The sequence below is a fragment of the Microcaecilia unicolor genome, chromosome 6 (genome assembly GCF_901765095.1).
Source record: "Microcaecilia unicolor chromosome 6, aMicUni1.1, whole genome shotgun sequence".
NCBI classification, from domain to species: domain Eukaryota; kingdom Metazoa; phylum Chordata; class Amphibia; order Gymnophiona; family Siphonopidae; genus Microcaecilia; species Microcaecilia unicolor.
In genome coordinates, this window is record NC_044036.1 from 193,891,957 (window position 1) to 193,910,898 (window position 18,942).

At 45.8% G+C, this 18,942-nt stretch overlaps 1 protein-coding gene across 1 annotated transcript in view; it reads right to left on the minus strand.

Annotated features, from left to right (window-relative positions):
• Positions 1 to 808: 808 nt before the first annotated feature.
• Positions 809 to 18,942, minus strand: part of ZMYND10 (zinc finger MYND-type containing 10) — a 185,214-nt gene continuing 167,080 nt past the window's right edge. Inside the window, exon 12 of the mRNA XM_030205499.1 lies at positions 809 to 1,137. Within this exon, the coding sequence (XP_030061359.1) occupies positions 1,008 to 1,137 (130 nt within the window). The 3' untranslated portion in view covers positions 809 to 1,007. The remainder of the gene's footprint in view (positions 1,138 to 18,942) is intronic.

The following is an 18,942-nucleotide window of genomic DNA, read 5'->3' on the forward strand; positions in this document are numbered from 1 at the left end:
TCGGCTGATTATTTACCCCTGAACATCAATGTAGGATTGATCTGTACTAATCCAGCTTGTTTAGCTTTTGCAATAGGTGTATTGATGTTCAGTGTCCACTGCAATATTTACAGGGCAGTCTTTTCCTAGGAAGGCCTTGATTATGTGATTACTGGAAGTTACTGCTATTATGGTATGGTAGATTTGCTCTATAGTTCCCGAGTAACTTTTGTACTTCACAGTGTGCCTGGTACTTGATTTTGAATTCAGATTAGCTCACACATTTCACTGTAGTAGTTCAAGGTGAATTAGGTTCGGGCACAGTAGGTATTTTCCTGTTCCTGGACGGTTTATAGTCTCAGTTTGTGTCTGAGGCACTGGAGGATTGAGTGACTTGTCCAAGGTCTGAACAAGTGGCAGTGGGATTTAATCCTGGCTTCCCTGGTTTTCAGCTCATTGCTCTAACTATTAGGTACAACTGTTACAGATAGTAAACTGAAGGCCAGAAAGTCTGAAGCCTGGTGGCCATTTGGAAACATACAAAAACATCTGATAGGCAAATCATTTATTTCCAGAATACTGAAAATACTATTCTGTTTAATACGTTGTGTTATATTGGTGTGCAGTATTTTGATTTCTTTGGCAGTATATTTAATGTGCACTATAACATCAGTAATAGAGGTAGTTGGTGTATCTGCACCACAGACACAGTGAGGGGGTCTTTCACTGCTGTGTTCAATAGTGTCCCTACCGTTCCTTTACTACTAAAACAGGTGTTGCCCGCACCCTTATGATTTTAACTAGCCATGCCCCAACCCCACCATAGCCCCAACCCCACCATAGCCCCACTCCACCTTAACCTCCCCAAACAGCCTAGGAAAGTAATTCCCATTGTGAGTAAAAGGTGTTTTTAGTCTGTGCAATATTCTGACACGTGCATTATTACATTCAGCCCTATGCCAAGCAAGGAAACGTCAAAGTGAGAGGCAGGCAGGTATTAGTATTTCCATCTGAACCTAGGGGACAGGTCACTGTTCAAGTCTCATGGAGCCTTCTTGTTTGGGCTTCACTTTCAGCTCCTCTTCCACATTCTTCAAGGCATCAGCCATCAATTCACAGGCTTTCTTGTGTTTCTGCCAGTGCTTCACCTGGCACTCCCTGCAGAGGGACAGATGCACATATTAGACATTAAAGTAAACAGCTGCCACATGTAACACAATGCAACGCTATTCTTATATTCCGCAATTTCCAATTAAATTGTTTCAGAAAAAGATTGCCAGCTATAAAATACGTGGGAGGAAAACAAAAAGATTCCGATTACTTATTTAAAAAAAAAAATCTTCATTGAGATATTTGCTAAACAAGCATGGGCCTGAGCTTGATATTCAGCCAGACGCACTTAGCGTTATTCCTGGTAATTTAATGCTGGGCAGGGTCCAGGTTTGCAGACCTGGCTAAAGCAAAGCCGGTTAAGTGTGATATTCAGAGCATAAAGATAGAACTGACTTTTATGTGGTCCTATTTATGCAGTTTTCTTGACTGATTAAGTGCTGATCCCACCCCTAGAATGAAACCCAAATAAGCCAGGTTTGGGATAAGCGCTACCCAGACGTTTTCAGTGGCACTACCTGGTTAAGTGCCGCTGAAAATGACCAGTTAGCCCCAAACAGGTGATTTAACTGGCTGGTTAAATCCAGAGGCGTAACCAGACTTGGTATTTTGGACAGGCGTAGAGGTAAATTGGATGGGCCCTTCCATGCGCACGTGCCCCCTCTCCCCCCTCCCCCCAACCACACACCACGAATATCTTCCTGGAGATATTTAAGAACATAAGAGGGGGTTTTTTTCACCTACCCCACATCTTCTCCCTCTCCTCTGCAGCGTCTCGGCATCTGCGATCCTGTTTCTGAACTCTATCCCTCCCCGATGTAGGCATCCTCGGCGCCTGCAGCGATTCATTCTTGCTGCTTGCGCTGGCCCCACAGGCTTCCATCTGCCATGTCCTGCCCTCACTGACGTCATTGCCTGTTTCTTGTCTGGTGGAACGCGGCAGATGGAAGCCTGTGGGACTGGCGCAACAGCAAGAATGAATCACTGCATGCGCCGAGGACACCTGTACCGACACCAGGGAGAGAAGGAGTTCAGAGACCAGAGCGCAGATGCCGGGATGCTGCGGAGGAGAGGGGGGGAAAAGAGCAGTGTGGCACTACAGCTGGCTGGGCCTGTGCCAAGATTGGCTGGGCCTGTGCCCACCCAGGCCCACTCAAAGCTATGCCACAGGTTAAATCACTTTGAATATCGACTCAAGTTTTTAGCTTTCTCATAAACCCCATGTAAATTGTCTCGGCCTTTACAGATGTTGGAAAGTTATTCCAAACTATAGATGCTTGATAAGAGAATAAAAGGTTATGAAACCATTTGTACCGTATTTGTGCAGCAGTAGGAAGAGAAAGGATAAATAAACCCTTTGAATGTAATGATTTCCATTTGGATGAGGAAATAAATAAAGCTAGAATAGGCAAAGGAATTGGCCATGAACAATTTAAAAAACTAAGGGGTCCTTTTACCAAGCTGTGGTAAAAGGACCCCTGCGGTGGCATTGGCGTGTGGTTTTGCTGTGTGCTGATGCCCCCTTTTACCGCAGCGGGTAAAAGGCTTTTTTAAGGATATGGCCTTGCAGTAAGTGAACTACTTGCTACATGGCCATTTCCAGGGGAGCCATTACAAGCCTGAAACCTAAGCTTTTCTGAATTTATATATTTTCAGATTTTTGTGTGTAGTTTGACTCATAGATTCTATACTGCTCTTTCATCTCTGTGTGTCTCGCTCTGATTTCTTCCTAGAACATTGCTGATTTTGCCTCCATATATTCTATACAAGAAATAAAAAAGGAAAAAACTTCCTTTCCTCTCACTTGCTGTCACGATGGTGACTATTTTCCTTGGCTGTGCTCACCTCGCCCTCTGGTGGCCAGAACCGGTGGCTGCCATAGACTGTCTTGCTGTCTCCCTACACATTCCAGACTTTCATTCTAGTCTGGTCCAGATATTCTAGCCCTACAGACTTGGTTGGAAGTTTGGCAGCTAGCCTCACCCTTAGCTGCCTTGAGATTCCTGCAGCTGAGCCTCAGCTGCTGATTGCCTTTATTAGGCACCTGGCCCTTTCAGCAGGGCCTTTGCATTGCCAAGGGTCTCGAGGTAACCGGTGTGCAGTTGCACACTTGCCCTGTTCTGTTCTGTGATTTCTTGGTGCCTGTGTGTACTTTAGCCTTTGTGTTCTCTGTTTGTTTGTTTGTTTGTTTGTTTGTCTGTCTGCTAGGTTCTGCTTTCAGTCTAGCTTTATTGCTTGTACGTATGTCTTTCTTAGTGGCTGCTTGGCAGCTTTCAGTCATTGCCCTAGTTCTTGTCTGTGAAGCCTAGCTTTGTGTCCTGTTTAGTCTGTCTTGTTTGGTTCCCTGTTCACCTTGGGCTTCTGCCCTACCCTGGTTAGTCAAGCTTGTCTTAAAGTCCTTTACCCTGTATAGTATCCGTTCTTCCTCTGTTTGTGACTGGTTGTCTTCAGCTTCAGTTCCCCTCCTGCTTGTGTCTGCCCTGCTTGCTTTCAGTTTCCTTCCAGCCAAGCCTGTTTGGAAATCCTGAATCTTGATTCCTATCCTGAACCCTGTTTTGGCCAAGCTTGTTTAAGAATCTTTTCTGGTGTGAGTTTCTTGGTGTTCCAGCCTGCTTGCTCCAGTACCAGCTTTCCTCTAAGTCCTGCCGGCTGCCTGCACCCAGGGGCTCAACCCCTGGGGAACAGCAGTCAAGTGTAGGTGAAGCCTAGTTCCAGTCCGTGTGTTCTGGCTTGCTTATCTGCGTCTGCAGTCCCTGCCTTGCTGGTGTGCTAGCCCAGTGCTGGTTGGGGGTTTTTGCCTGCCGCTGCCGCTCCTCAGCAGAGGTCTAAGGGCTCACGAATCCAGGTTTAGCCTTGAGAGTCCTGACACTTGCAGAGCTTCTTGCTGCTATAATTTGCAATATTTCTGTCCTCCTGGTGACTTTATAACTACTCTTTTGCCTTGTCTGTGTGTGTTTTGTGCTTAACTGACTGTTCAATAAGGGTGCTTACTGCTTATTTCAAGAACTTGGTTTGAAATTTCTTCCTACTGCAGAGTTGACTGAGGTTTAATTTAATTAATTTGGCTCCCATTGTACCTGTTCCCTAGTAGAGTCTGTGTCTTTAACAGAGGGGCTGCTTCCTGGAGATTTTGGAATTCCCAAGAAGCACTACAAGCCTGCAAGCTAAGCTTTTCTGATTTTTTTGTTATTAAACACTTATAAAATATAGAAGCAACTAACATGAAAAATATATAAAGATCTTTCCAAAACAACCAGCAGCTGGCCTTACGGAATTTAAAGGGGGTTTGGACAGATTCCTGAGGGAAAAGTCCATTGAACGTTATTAAATTTTTTTATTTTTTTTTTTTGGGGGGGGGGGGGGGGGTTGCCGGGTTCTAGAAGCCTGGATTGGCCACTGTCGGAGACAGGATGCTGGGCTTGATGGACCCTTGGTCTTTTCCCAGTATGGCGGTGCTTATGTACTTATGTACTAACCAAAATACAATATTTAAATTCAAGTCCACATCATGGGAGGTACCTTACATCATTGCTGAAGCATTCAAGAAATAAAAAAGAAAAACATACGGAGAAAACGCTCCAAAGGAAAATCAAGATAATGAGTTTCAAGTCAGGTTATTAACATCTCTGATCTTTTTTTTAAATCATTCCTCAACCATCAAAATAATAAAGAAAATCAATTGTAGTCTGGTTTTCCCTTTACTGGTTTCCCAACAAGGAAATTCTCCAGCTGCAACGGATTCAAAAACACACCTCTTATCTTCATAATCAATCACAAATTTGCAAGGAAATTAAAAAAAAAAGGAAGCTCACGTTGAGGGGGGGCCTAGTGCCGAGGTCTCTCTCTCTCCTGCTCCTGATGGGACCCGGGTAATCGAATCCCAACAGGAGCAGGAGAGAGAAAACTCCAGCGCTAGACCCCCCTTGCATTGCTTGCCAAGTGGCTGCTGGGCCCTCAGGCTACGCATGCTCAGTTTGGAAACCGAGCATGCGCGACATGAGAGAAAAGCAGTCGCAGGGGCAGGCAAAGCGGCAGAGGAAATACCAGCGCTGGAGGAAGGCCTCTTCTGGCGGAGCCTTGGGATCCCCACCAGCCAAGGTACTTCCGATCCTGAGGGGGAGGTGGCAGCAGCGGCGATCCTGGGGGGGGGGGGGGGGGGGGACAGCAGCCCTGCCCCGGGCCTGGCTCAGTCTCTTGGCAGCTCTGCTTTAGACTTCAATTGAAGAAAAGCTTTGCTTCCTAACTGGGTAGGTCTAGAAACATCCGAAAAAAGAAATACCGCCTGATCACACAATAGCAAATTCTTTTTAGGGAAATAAGCCTTTAAGATGGCAACTTTCTATTCTTCTGATTGCAAAGTAACTGACAGCATAGTACGTTTATTAATTACGTCTTGTGAAGATTCAAGAAACTGAGATGTCTAGGCTGTCAGATGAATTAGTTTATTTTCATTTTATTTGTTACATTTGTATCCCACATTTTCCCACCTATTTGCAGGCTCAATGTGGCTTACATAGTACCGTAAAGACGTTTGCCAATTCCGGTATGAACAAATGCAGTAATGTTGTGGTAGAATAAGGTTCGTGTGTACAGACACATTAGGGAATCGTAGAGGAAGAGAGGCTCTTAGACGCCAGAGGGTGGTAGTGAATGGAATTCTCTCGGAGGAGGGAAAGGTGAGTAGTGGAGTGCCTCAAGGATCGGTGCTGGGGCCGATTCTGTTCAATAAATTTGTGAGTGACATTGCCAAAGAGTTAGAAGGTAAAGTTTGGAGTGGAGGAGTAGCCTAGTGGTTAGTGCAGTGGACTCTGATCCTGGGGAACTGGGTTCAATTCCCACTGCAGCTCCTTGTGACTCTGGGCAAGTCACTTAACCCTCCATTGCCCCTGGTACAAAATAAGTACCTGAATATATGTAAACCGCTTTGAATGTAGTTGCAAAAACCTCAGAAAGGCGGTATATCAAGTCCCATTTCCCTTTCCCTATTTGCGGATGATACTAAGATCTGTAACAGAGTGGACACCCGGGAGGGAGTGGAAAACATGAAGAAGGATCTGAGGAAGCTAGAAGAATGGTCTAAGGTTTGGCAATTAAAATTCAATGTGAAGAAATGCAAAGTGATGCACTTAGGAAATAGAAATTCACGGGAGACGTATGTGTTAGGCGGGGAGAGTCTGATAGGTACGGACGGGGAGAGGGATCTTGGGGTGATAGTATCTGAGGATTTGAAGGCGACGAAACAGTGTGACAAAGCGGTGGCCGTAGCTAGAAGGTTGTTAAGCTGTATAGAGAGAGGTGTGACCAGCAGAAGAAAGGGGGTGTTGATGCCCCTGTATAAGTCGTTGGTGAGGCCCCACCTGGAGTATTGTGTTCAGTTTTGGAGGCTGTATCTTGCTAAGGATGTAAAAAGAATTGAAGCGGTGCAAAGAAAAGCTACGAGAATGGTATGGGATTTGCGTTACAAGACGTATGAGGAGAGACTTGCTGAACTAAACATGTATACTCTGGAGGAAAGGAGAACAGGGGTGATATGATACAGACGTTCAAATATTTGAAAGGTATTAATCCGCAAACGAACCTTTTCTGGAGATGCAAAGGCGGTAGAACGAGAGGACATGAAATGAGATTGAAGGGGGGCAGATTCAAGAAAAATGTCAGGAAGTATTTTTTCATGGAGAGAGTAGTGGATGCTTGGAATGCCCTCCCACGGGAGGTGGTGGAAATGAAAACGGTAACGGAATTCAAACATGCATGGGATAAGCATAAAGGAATCCTGTGCAGAAGGAATGGATCCTCAGGAGCTTAGTCGAGATCGGGTGGCAGAGCCGGTGGTGGGAGGTGGGGCTAGTGGTTGGGAGGCAGGGATAGTGCTGGGCAGACTTATACGGTCTGTGCTAGAGCCGGTGGTGGGAGACGGGACTGGTGGTTGGGAGGCGGGGATAGTGCTTGGCAGATTTATACGGTCTGTGCCAGAGCCGGTGGTGGGAGGCAGGGATAGTGCTGGGCAGACTTATATGGTCTGTGCCAGAGCCGGTGGTTGGGAGGCGGGGCTGGTGGTTGGGAGGCAGGGATAGTGCTGGGCAGACTTATACGGTCTGTGCCCTGAAGAGACAAATCAAAGTAGGGTATACACAAAAAGCAGCAAATATGAGTTATCTTGTTGGGCAGACTGGATGGACCGTGCAGGTCTTTTTCTGCCGTCATCTACTATGTTACTATGTATATGTCCATTACAAGCTTTGGTTTAGTTGTGTTGCAGGGTACAGGCATTTAAGTTGGGTCGGTAGGGTATGCCTTTTTGAACAGGTTAGTTTTTATTTATTTATTTTTTATTTATTTATATGATTTCAATAATACAAACAAACAATCATTTGTAAGGTAATACAGAGAAATTATATAAACGGAAAATACATCTAAATTTAAATGAAACATTTGTATTTACTCTTCCTCAGACCACCATATGGAGGGGGAGAGTGGTTTTGTAAGTACAACTCAGGGAGTATGTAACACTGAAGCAACTTTTTCTCTGAGGCTAATCCTGATCTTCATCCCTATACATCATCGCTGAGAATTATTCCTATCATTCAACTAGAAGGTCTTTTAGAGTCCAGAAACATCTTTAATTGAAGTGGATCAAAAAAAACATATTTGATTCCAGATAGGCGAATTAAGCATTTACAGGGATAGGCCAGCATCAATGTTGCTCCCAATCCCTTAACATCATTCCTCAAAAGTAAAAACTGTTTCCTCCTTTGTTGTGTGATCTTTGCTACATCTGGAAACATCCAGACTCTCTGGCCACAGAATAATTTTGAGGAGTATTTAAAGTAAAGTTTCATCAACAAATTTATATCTTGTTCAAAGACTAAAGTCATAATTAAAGTTCCTCTTGTTGTAACATCTCCCATGGAGTCTTCCAAGATAGCAGTTAAATTCTGAGTATCAATATCCAAAGCAACCTTCGCTGACTCAGAGACATCTCTCTCTTTTGAAACATTTGGCAGGTAATACACTCTATTACAAGGGGGAATATCTGTTGAAGAAAAATTCAATATTTCTAGAAGGTACTTCTTAAGGAAATCACGAGGTGTCATAGTTGGTAGCTTTGGAAAATTCAGCAATCTCAAGGTTAGTCTTCGATTATAATTTTCCAACTGCTCTAACTTTCGAGCCGAAATTATTTTATCTTTAATCAGAGTATCCATTACACTTTTGACGGAGTTAACATCCGTTTCCAATTGCCCAATCTGTTTAGTATGTTCTTGCTTTATATTATCTAAGGAATCTGACATGGCCGTCAGTTTACTCACAACTGTAGACATTTGCTTAGTAGAATTTGCTACCTCGACCGTCAGCCTCTGGACTGCTTGCCAAATAACTTCCAATGACGCCTCCTTGAGCATTTCCTGCTCCTCGATGTTTCCAACCGCCCCTCCAGAAGATGAACCACCGAGTAGGCTCAAACTCGACACATCGGACGCTGACTGGTCTGCTTCATCAAATCTGGAAGCGGCTGGGCAGGGAGGCGGTCTCAGCATAGGCGGCGATAGAGTAGTATCCAACCCCTGAGTCGGTGCCGCTCCCTTGACATCGCTCAATGCGGGGCACGCCGGTCCTTGTTCGGGAGGTAAGCACCTTACATACCGATCGAGTGTTAGCTGGGCAGGAGACGATGTTAAAGGAAGCGACGGTTGCCCCCTTGTTGTCCCCTTTCTCTTTGTGTGCGGCATATCAAGTTTAGAGGATAAAAAAGCTGAATCACCAAAACACCCGCTAACACAGAGAATGCTGTAGGTCTAGCTAGGACGCCATCTTGCCACCACAGGTTAGTTTTTAATGATTTCCAGATGTTTAGGTGATCATAAGTTGTTTTCACGGCTTTTGGTAATGTGTTCCATAGTTGTGTGCTTATGTAGGAAAAGCTGGATGCGTAGGTTGATTTGTATTTGAGTCCTTTGCAGCTTGGGTAGTGGAGATTTAGGTATGTTCGTGTTGATCCTGTTGTGTTTCTGGTTGGTAGGTCCAGTGGCGTAGGAAGGGGGGGCGGTGGGGCGGTCCGCCCCGGGTGCACGCCGCTGGGGGGGGTGTCGGCTCCGCTGGTTCCCTGCTCTCTCTGACCCGGGACAGGTTACTTCCTGTTCCGGGGCAGAGAGAGCAGGGAACCAGCGGAGCCGACGCAGCTCCCAGCAACGTGCAGTCGGGGTGGATCGGCCCTCCCACTGTCCCTCGCCGCTTTCCGATAAGTACGCGCTCCATGGGGGGGGGGTGTGCTCCAGAGGGGGGAGGGTGCGCCATGCTGCACCCGGAGGGGGGGTGGGGTGCGAAGCAGCAACCCGCCCCGGGTGTCAGCTGCCCTCGCTATGGCACTGGGTAGGTCTATGAGGTCTGTCATGTATCCCGGGGCTTCGCTGTAGATAATTTTATGAACCAGCGTGCAGATTTTGAAAGCAATATGTTCTTTGATTGGGAGCCAGTGCAGTTTTTCTCAGAGGGGTTTGGTGCTTTTGAATCGCATTTTTCCAAATATAAGCCTGGCTGCCGTGTTTTCAGCGGTCTGAAGTTTCTTTATAATTTGTAATCTGCATCCGGCATAAATTCCGTTGCAGTAGTCTACATGGCTTAGTACCATTGATTGTATGAAGTTGCGAAATGTTTCCCTTGGGAAGAATGGTTTCACACGTTTGAGTTTCCACATTGAGTGGTACATTTTCTTTGTTGTAGATTTCACTTGGTTCTCTAGTGTGAGGTTATGGTCTATTGTAACGCCGAGAATTTTAAGGATGTCTGAGATAGGGAGGGTATAATCTGGGGTGTTTATGCTTGTGGGTTTGTTCGTATTGTATTGGGATGAGAGGATTAGACAGTGTGTTTTTTCTGTGTTGAGTTTTAGTTCAAATGCGTTTGCCCATGAGTCCATGATATTCAAGCTGAGCTTGATTTCGTTGGTGATTTCTGTCAGATCACGTTTTTAAGGAATGTATATTGTGACATCGTCTGCATAGATGAAAGGGTTAAGGCCTTGGTTGGATAAGGATTTGGCTAGTGGGGTCATCATTAGGTTGAAAAGAATCAGTGATAGTGGTGATCCTTGAGGTACTCCGCATTCTGCTTTCCATGGTGGTGATATGTTTGAGCTTGATTTCACTTGACATGTTCTAGTGGTTAGGAAACCCTTGATCCAACTAAGTATGTGTCTGCCAATCCCGAAGTAATCTAGGAGTCTTAGTAATATTTTATGGTTTACCATGTCGAACGCACTGGACATGTCAAATTGGAGGAGAAGTATAATTTTGCCTGTTGCTGTTTCCTGCTTGAATTTGGCTAAGAGGGTAATTAGCATTGGAGCCGACTCTGTGGGTGCTGTGGGTGCTTGAGCACCCACAATATTGAGAAAATTCCTTTTATGTGTCCAGGGAGGGGTTATTTCCATTGGGCTTAGCACCCCCAATAATTTTGAAAAGTTGGCTCCTATGGTAATTAGTACTGTTTCAGTGCTATGGAGGGGGCGAAATCCTGATTGTGATTCATGTAATATTGTGAATTTGTTTAAATAATCAGTAAGTTGTTTGGTTACCATGCTTTCCATCAGTTTGACCACCAGTGGGATTGATGATACTGGGCGGTAGTTAGTGATTTCGTTTGATTTTTCCTTGGGATCTTTTGGTATTGGGGTGAGTAGGATGTTGCCATTTTCCTTAGGGAAGAGACCTTGTTGAAGAGTGTAGTTTAAGTGGGATGTAAGGTCTGCTATGAAGCGGTGGGGGGGGGGGGGGGATTTTATTAGGTAGCTGGGGCAGGTATCCAATTTACAGTGAGAGTTGGAGAACCTATTAATTGCCTGGGTGACTGTTTCCGCGGTGAGGAGAGCGAAGTTTGACCAGGTTCGGTCTGCTGGGTACTTACCAGGGGTTGGGTCCAAGCCAGTGATGAAATTTTCGATATCAGTGTTGTCCTGAGGTAGCGTTTTACGTAGGTTTGCAATTTTTCATTGAAGTATTTAGCAAGGTTGTCTGCAGTCTGTATTGGTTGTGGTGACCAAGGTGATGTCTAGTAGTTTGTTCACGAGTTGGTATAATTTCTTCGTGTCTTTGTAATGTGGCCCTATTTTAGTTTTATAGTACGACCTTTTGGTCTGTCTTATTGCGTATTTGTATTTTATTTGTATTTGTTTCCATGCGTTGAGTGTGTGTTCGTCTTTTATTTTTTTCCAAGCTCGTTCGAGTTTCCCGGATTGTGTTTTTATTTTTTTCAGTTCTTAATTGAACCATGGTATCGAGTTATGCCTATGTGAGGTTCTTGTTCGTAAGGGTGCTATTTCGTCCAGTATGCTTCTGCATCTTTTATCCCATTCTGAGAGGTAGTATATGGAGTCCGTTTGTGCTGTCCATTCGTAGAATGTTTCAGAGTCTATTTGGCCTCTTGTGCTGTAGGTTGTGTGTTCTTATATATGGTGTGTACCCTTTTTCTGCCATTTTAGGGATAGGTTTAGTTTGTAGTGGTCGGTCCATGGTATTTCTGTCCATTTATTAGGTTCTGGTCTATGGACAGATTGTGTGAGATGAGGTCGAGTGTGTGCCCTTTGACATGGGTAGCTTGCATGTGTGGCCATTTAAGATCCCATGAGTGGAGGAATTCCTTGCATTCTCGTGCGTTGGTAGAGTTTGGGTCTTCTAGGAGGAGGTGTGTAAAACAAGACACAATTCACATGATCGCATAGGGTTTTGTTGTGGATTCTGATTGAGGCAATTTCAAGTTGAGGTGTTATGGACTCGGCAGTGGTTTAGGTGGTAAAGTGGGACCGACAGATTAGGGCTATGCCTCCGCCTCTTTTTTCTTTTCTGGTCCAGTGTGTGATTTTGTATCCTGGAGGGCACAGGTCTAGGATTATAGGGTCCTTTTGGTCATGGATCCAAGTTTCAGTGAGGAAGAGTAGGTCGAGGTTTTCTGACATGATTCATTCTGTTAGTATTGCTGTTTTATTTACAGCGGATCTAGCGTTGACGTAGCCCACTTGGATTGTTTGGAATGGGTCTTCTGTATTTGGTGTTCAGTGGACTTTTGTTAGTTGTTGTTTCTTTGTTGAGGTGAGTTTGTTTGGGCCCTTCTCCCTTCTGTTGTGGTTCTTCGCATGTAAGTGTTCCCCGAGCACCGTCTGCTGCCTCGTACGGTCCCCCGTGGGGGGCAATTCAGACTGATGCCCGATTAACTCAGCACAAGTTAGGGCAGCTGTTTTGCTTAACTTTATGCAATTGCTTAGATGGTAAGTGCAGGCTTGGAATTACTGCAGGCAGTGGAGAGGGGAAGAGGCAGCGGTGTGCTGGAGCCGGCTCGCACCGGCTCCTGCCATGTTTACCTCACTTATGCCGGGTTGCGCCACCCCTAGGAACCAGCTCACGTGCCAGAACAACCGGCTCACAAGAGCCAGTTGTTAAATTTTTAAAGCTCTTGCGAGCCGGTTGTTCTGGCAGGTGAGCTGGTTCCTAGGGGCGGCGCAACCCGGCGGTAAGTGAGGTAAGCATAGCAGGAGGGTGCCACAAGCCATGTTTGCCTCACCTCCCGCCGCTCTGGGGGGTTTAAATCTTTGATTTACCTCCATCGCAGCAGCCACAGTGAAAGCCCGTCTCTAGTCTTCCCTTCGTTCCCGTCAGTGTCTCGCCTTCTTCTGACGTCATTTCCTCTTTCCGCGAGTGCGGGACACTGACAGGAAACAAAGGAAAGGCTAGAGACAGGCTTTCACTGTGGCTGCTGCGACTGAGGTAAATCAAAGATTTAAACCCCCCCAGGGCGGCAGGAGCAAAAAGAGGGATGTTGGGGGGCAGGTGAACATGGGAGCGGGAGGGCAGGGGAGAGAGGAGCATCGAAGCCATTGATGGATGGGAAGGCAGGGCCCAGGGAGAGAGGAGAAATTGCTGGACATGGAGGGGAGTGCAGGGGAGAGAGGAGAGTGGCTGGATATGGATGGATGGAGGGAGGCAGGGGAGAGAGGAGAATTGCTGGATATGGATGGATAGATGGATGGAGGGCAGGGGAGAGGACAGGTGCTGGACATGGGTGGATGGAGGGGAGGGCAGGGGAGAGGAAAGTTGCTTGACATAAGTGGATGGAAGGGAGGGGAGAGGAGAGTTGCTGGACATGGGTGGATGGAGTGGCGGGCAGGGGAGAGAGGAGGGTTGTTGGACATGGATGGATGGAGGGGAGGGCAGGGGAGAGAGGAGAGTTTCAGGACATGGATGGAGGGAAGGGAAGACAGGAAGGAGATGCACATGGATGGAGGGGAAGGGAGAGAGAGAGAAGAAATGCTGGACATGGATGGAGGGGTGGGAAGATGGAGGAAATGAGATGAACATGAATGGAGGGGAGAAAGAAGAAATGCTGGACATGGATGGAGGAGAGGGAAGGGAGAGAGAAGAAATGCTGGACATGGAGGGAAGAGAGAGGAAGGAAATGAGATGAGGGAAAAGGAAGAGAGGAGAAAAACTGCACATGGATGGAGAAAATAGGAAGAAGCTGGATCCACTGGACAGTCAAGTCTGCGGAGGACCAGAAATGAAGACGAAAGGAGGAAAGAAAAGAAATAAATGGAAAGGAAGCCCTGGAAACGGAATCAAGGGAACAGATAGCGAGCAGCAGAATCAGATACTGGGGCAGCATGATCAGAAAAACAACAAAGGTAGAAAAAATTATTTTCATTTTAGTGTTTGGAATATGTCCACTTTGAGAATTTACATCTGCTATCATATTTTGCATTTTATAGCAACGTGTTTCTTTCTGTTTTTTTCTGGTATTATGCTGCATGCAGTGCAGTGGCGTAGCTATGTGGGGCCTGAGGGGGCCTAGGCCCCCGTAGATTTGGCCTTGACCCCCTGCTGACAATCCCCTTGAACCCTCCTCCCGCCACCAACCCTCCCCCATCGTCGCCGCCCGCCCCGCCGCCGCAGCCGACACATTGTTTGCTGGCCGAGCCAGCTGAAGAGAGTCTTTTCAGTGCCGGAGTAGTGCCTTCGTTCAAGGAACTTCCTGGTTATGATCAGCTGTTTCTGACACCTTACGCGACGTAAGGCGTCAGAAACAGCTGATCATAACCAGGAAGTTCCTTGAACGACGGCGCTACTCCGGCGCTGAAAAGATTCTCTTTGGCTGGCCCGGCCAGCAAACAAGGTGGTGGCTGTGGCGGCGGGGCAGGCGGCGACGGCGGGGGAGGGGTGGTGGTGGGAGGGGGGTTCAAGGGGATCGTTGGCAGGGGGGTGCAATGCGGCGGCGGGGCAGGCGGCGACAGCGGGGGAGGGTTGGTGGCAGGAAGGGGGTTTCAAGGGGATGTGGTGGCTGGGGGGGCGGCTAAACAGTGCCCCCCCCCACTTCGGGCTGTGGCCCCCACTCCCGGCGAGGTCTGGCTACACCCCTGATGCAGAGTCTAACTTCTTAGGATTTCAGGTTAATTTTTGAAGAATTTGAATAGGGACTATCTCTATTCTGCATGTATGACTGCAAGGCCATGTGTCTGAATAGGAATCTGTTTGTTAGGTTCAGAGATTTTGATAACACATTGTTTTTCAGAGTTGGCAAGACTGTCTGTTCTCCTAATTCCTGGTCTGTATGCTAATTTGGTTTGTGTCATTTTGGGTATACTGCAGAGATTTTTTTTTTCCTGGTAAGACAGACATCATGTTATGAGAATCAGGTTCTCAACGTTAAAAGTTTATATTTATTTACTTATTTATGGCATTTTATCCCACATTAAACATGAATTAGATTGGAACCTGGGAGCATTAAAAAAAATTTTCCTGGAGAGAGTAATGCATTCCCCCCCCCCGCCCCCCCCCCCCCCCCCCCAGGCTCTCTCCCCAGCTATAGCCAGCTTTGCAATTTGGAGGGGGGGGGGAGAGAGCCTGTTGGTAAACATTTACCAGCACACCACTGGGAAGAGGAGATTATCTGAGAGGTTCAGGAATTTGTAAGACAAAGAGGCGTCATTGACCATAACCATACCTTGGAATGTAGCCAGGGGAAATGCTTGATAATTTGGTTTTTAAAGTCCAGTATCTAATATTTATCAGGCACTTCTGTTCATCAAAGACATGCAGTAGATGGATGTGTTTCACTCCTGTGAAATTATTTGGAAGTTTTTTTAATTTTATTTATTGCATTTGTATCCCACATTTTCCCACCTATTTGCAGGCTCAATGTGACTTACATAGTTTTGTTAACATTGTCATTCCAGGATATCAGATACAGTTAGTGTTGTGCAGAGATTAAGTAAGGGAAGAGAGAAGAAGGAAGGGAGTGATTAGGGTAGTTGTGGAAGGTGGGTTTTCATAACTGAGTAGGTTGCTGAGGTGGATTAGTGAGGTTATCGGTTCTCATTGTAGGCTTTGTTGAAGAAATATGTCTTCAGAGATTTGCGAAAGATAGTTGTTTCGTCGATTGTTTTCAGGTCTGTAGGTAGTGCATTCCATAGCTGCGTGCTCATGTAAGAGAAGGTAGCGGCATGCATCAGCTTGTATTTTAGTCCTTTACAGCTGGGGAAGTGCAGATTGAAAAATTTGCGAGATGATCTTGTGGCATTTCTGGGAGGTAGGTCTACGAGGTTTAGCATGTAGATTGGGGGGTCTGCGTGAATGATTTTGTGTACAATCGTCCAGATCTTGAACGCAATGCGTTCCTTAAGTGGGAGCCAGTGAAGTTTCTCTCTTAAGGGTTTTGCACTTTCATATTTAGTTTTTCCAAATATGAGTCTGGCGGCAGTATTTTGGGCAGTTTGGAGTTTTTTGATAGTCTGTTCTTTGCAGCCAGGGTACAGTGCGTTGCAGTAGTCCAGATGACTTATTACCATTGACTGTACAAGGGTACAGAAGATGTATCTCGGGAAACACGGTTTTACTCTTTTGCGTTTCCACATGGAGTAGAACATCTTTTTCGTCGTGTTTTTCACGTGGGCATCAAGAGTGAGGTTTCCATCAATGGTGACTCCCAAGAATTTTCAAGTTTTGTGAGACAGGAAGAGAACAGTATGGTGTGATTATGGTGGAGAAATTTTTTGTGTTATGTTGTGAGGTGAGTACAAGACATTGTGTTTTTTCTGCGTTGTTTTAGTTGGAATGCATCTGCCCATGTGTGCATTGTTTGGAGGCTTTGGTTGATCTCGTTGGTGATTTCATTTAGATCATGTTTGAACGGGATGTAAATTGTGACGTCATCGGCATATATGTAGGGGTTGAGGTTTTGATTGGCTAGAAGTTTGGCTAAAGGTATCATCATTAGGTTAAATAAGGTTGGTGAGAGGGGGGATCCTTGGGGGACTCCACATTCAGGTATCCATGGGGATGATCTGTCCGCGTTCATTGTTACTTGGTATGATCTTGTAGTCAGGAATCCTTTGAACCATTTGAGAACTGTGCCTCCTACTCCTAAGTATTTTAGAATATGTAGTAGTATTTCATGATTAACCATGTCAAAGGCACTGGACATGTCGAATTGTAAGAGGAGTATGTTGTTACCAGTTGCAATTGCTTGTTTGAATGAGTTCATTGCGGACACTAGGACAGTTTCGGTACTGTTTTAATACTGAGGAAGCTTCAGCAAGATAACAGAACTTTAGAGGTAGTATAAGTTATAGATATGAACATTATCTCAAAAGTTGTAGTGGGGGTTTAGTTAGCAGTTTCTGATCCTGGTGTCCTTTGTTCCAAATTGATGCAGATCTCTGGAGGTTTTTCAGTTGTAAATCCAGCTTATTTCACAAGCAAAGAGAGTCAAAGATCAAAGGCTTCCAGCAATAGAAAACAAATGGCTGTACTTAGCACTTCTATGTGAATTTCTTTGGAAACTTAATGCAGTGGCTGACGGTTGACTTTAGTTTTAAGAAATCTAACAGATTTAGAAATAGTTATGTGGTTAAAATAAAACTTTAACTCATGGATTGTAGGTATGAACTATATAGTTTCTGGTTCTGATATCCTTGGATGGTCCAATTGAAGCAGGTTGCTGTAGGCTTTTTCTTTGTTGTCCAGGAGGAGGGTTAGATGTAAATATAGATCCAGTACCGGTCACAGGGCATGAGGAGAGTTATTTGCAATATGAAGGGAAGATAAAAGCTCTTTTCTCCAGCCAAAATAAAAGAAAGAAGTTCAAAGTAAAATTGAGGACTGATGCCTCAAATACAGACTGCGCAGAAGTCACTAAAAATTTGGGTTGTAAATAAGCAAAAATAAGCAAAAGGTTTATTGTTTGCGGAGCCTCATGTGAACCCAGCCACCCAGTCAGGCAGCTTCCATCTCTAATTTCCTTCACTCCCCTGGGCAAATAATACAAATTTCAAACTAAATAAGATTCATAATCGGGGAGTTGCAAAACATCTTTCAAGTACATCTTTAATAACTCTCTTGGAGCTAGATAATGAGTCACTGGGAAGATGGACATTTGAGCATGTTAGATGTATATATTATAATAGAAAGTTAAAGGGTAGTGGAGGTTGTGGAGTCGAGGACTGTGTCAGAACTTAAAAAGGCATGGGATGAGCATGTGGGATCGCTTAGGAAAAGGAAGAATTAGGGGTTACAGAGGATGGGCAGTCTGGATGGGTCATATGGCCTTTATCTGCCGTCATGTTTCTATGATCAACACTTATGATGCAGCAAGTTTTGGAACATCGTGATACTGTTGAAAAAGTAGACTGATAATAAAATTTGCCATGTTAGCTTTTTGATGACGTGGAGGGGCATAATCAAACGGGGCGCCCAAGTTTTCCTGGGGCTGTCCTCACAGGACAGCTCTGTGAAGGGGCGGGGAAACCCCATATTATTGAAACAAGATGTGCATCCATCTTTCGTTTCAATAATATGGTTGGGGACTCCCAAATCTCCACATTTAGGTCAACCTTAGAGATTGTCGTCCTTAGAGATGGTCATCCCCGGTTTTCGGCGATAATGGAAACCGAGGACGCCCATCTCAGAAATGACCAAATCCAAGCCATTTAGTCATGGGAGGAGCCAGCATTCATAGTGCACTGGTCCCCCTCACATGCCAGGACACCAACCGGGCACCCTAGGGGGCACTGCAGTGGACTTTACAAATTGCTCCCAGGTGCATAGCTCCCTTACTTTGGGTACTGAGCCCCCAAAACCCACTCCCCACAACTGTACACCACTACCATAGCCCTAAGGGGTGAAGGGGGGCACCTAGATGTGGGTACAGTGGGTTTCGGGTGGGTTTTGAAGGGCTCACATTTACCAGCACAAGTGTAACAGATAGTGGGGGATGGGCCTGGGCCCGCCTGCTTGAAGTGCACTGCACCCACTAAAACTGCTCCAGGGACCTGCATACTGCTGTTATGGAGCTGGGTATGACATTTCAGGCTGGCAAAAAAAATGTTTAACTATTTTTTTTTAGGGTGGGAGGAGGTTGGTGACCACTGGGGGAGTAAGGGGAGGTCATCCCTGATTCCCTCCGGTGGTCAGCTGGTCAGTTTGGGCATCTTTATGAGGCTTGGTTGTGAAACAAATGGACCAAGTCAACCAAATGCTTGTCAGGGACGCCCTTCTTTTTTCCATTATTGGCTGAGGACGCCCATCTCTTAAGCACACCCCAGTCCTGCCTTCGCTACGCCTCCGACACGCCCCCGTGAACTTTGGTCGTCCCCACGAAGGACTGCAGTTGAGGGCGCCCAAAATGTGGATGTGGATGTTGAAATGTGTGAAACCTTATCTCCCCATGAATACCTTCTGCAGCTTGGTACAATCCACGGTACTCACCCACGCTGATTACTATAACAGTATCTTTGTTGGATGTAAAGCCCAAATTATGAAAAAACTTCAGACTGCCCAGAACATGGCAACTAGACTTATTTATGGGAAGCCT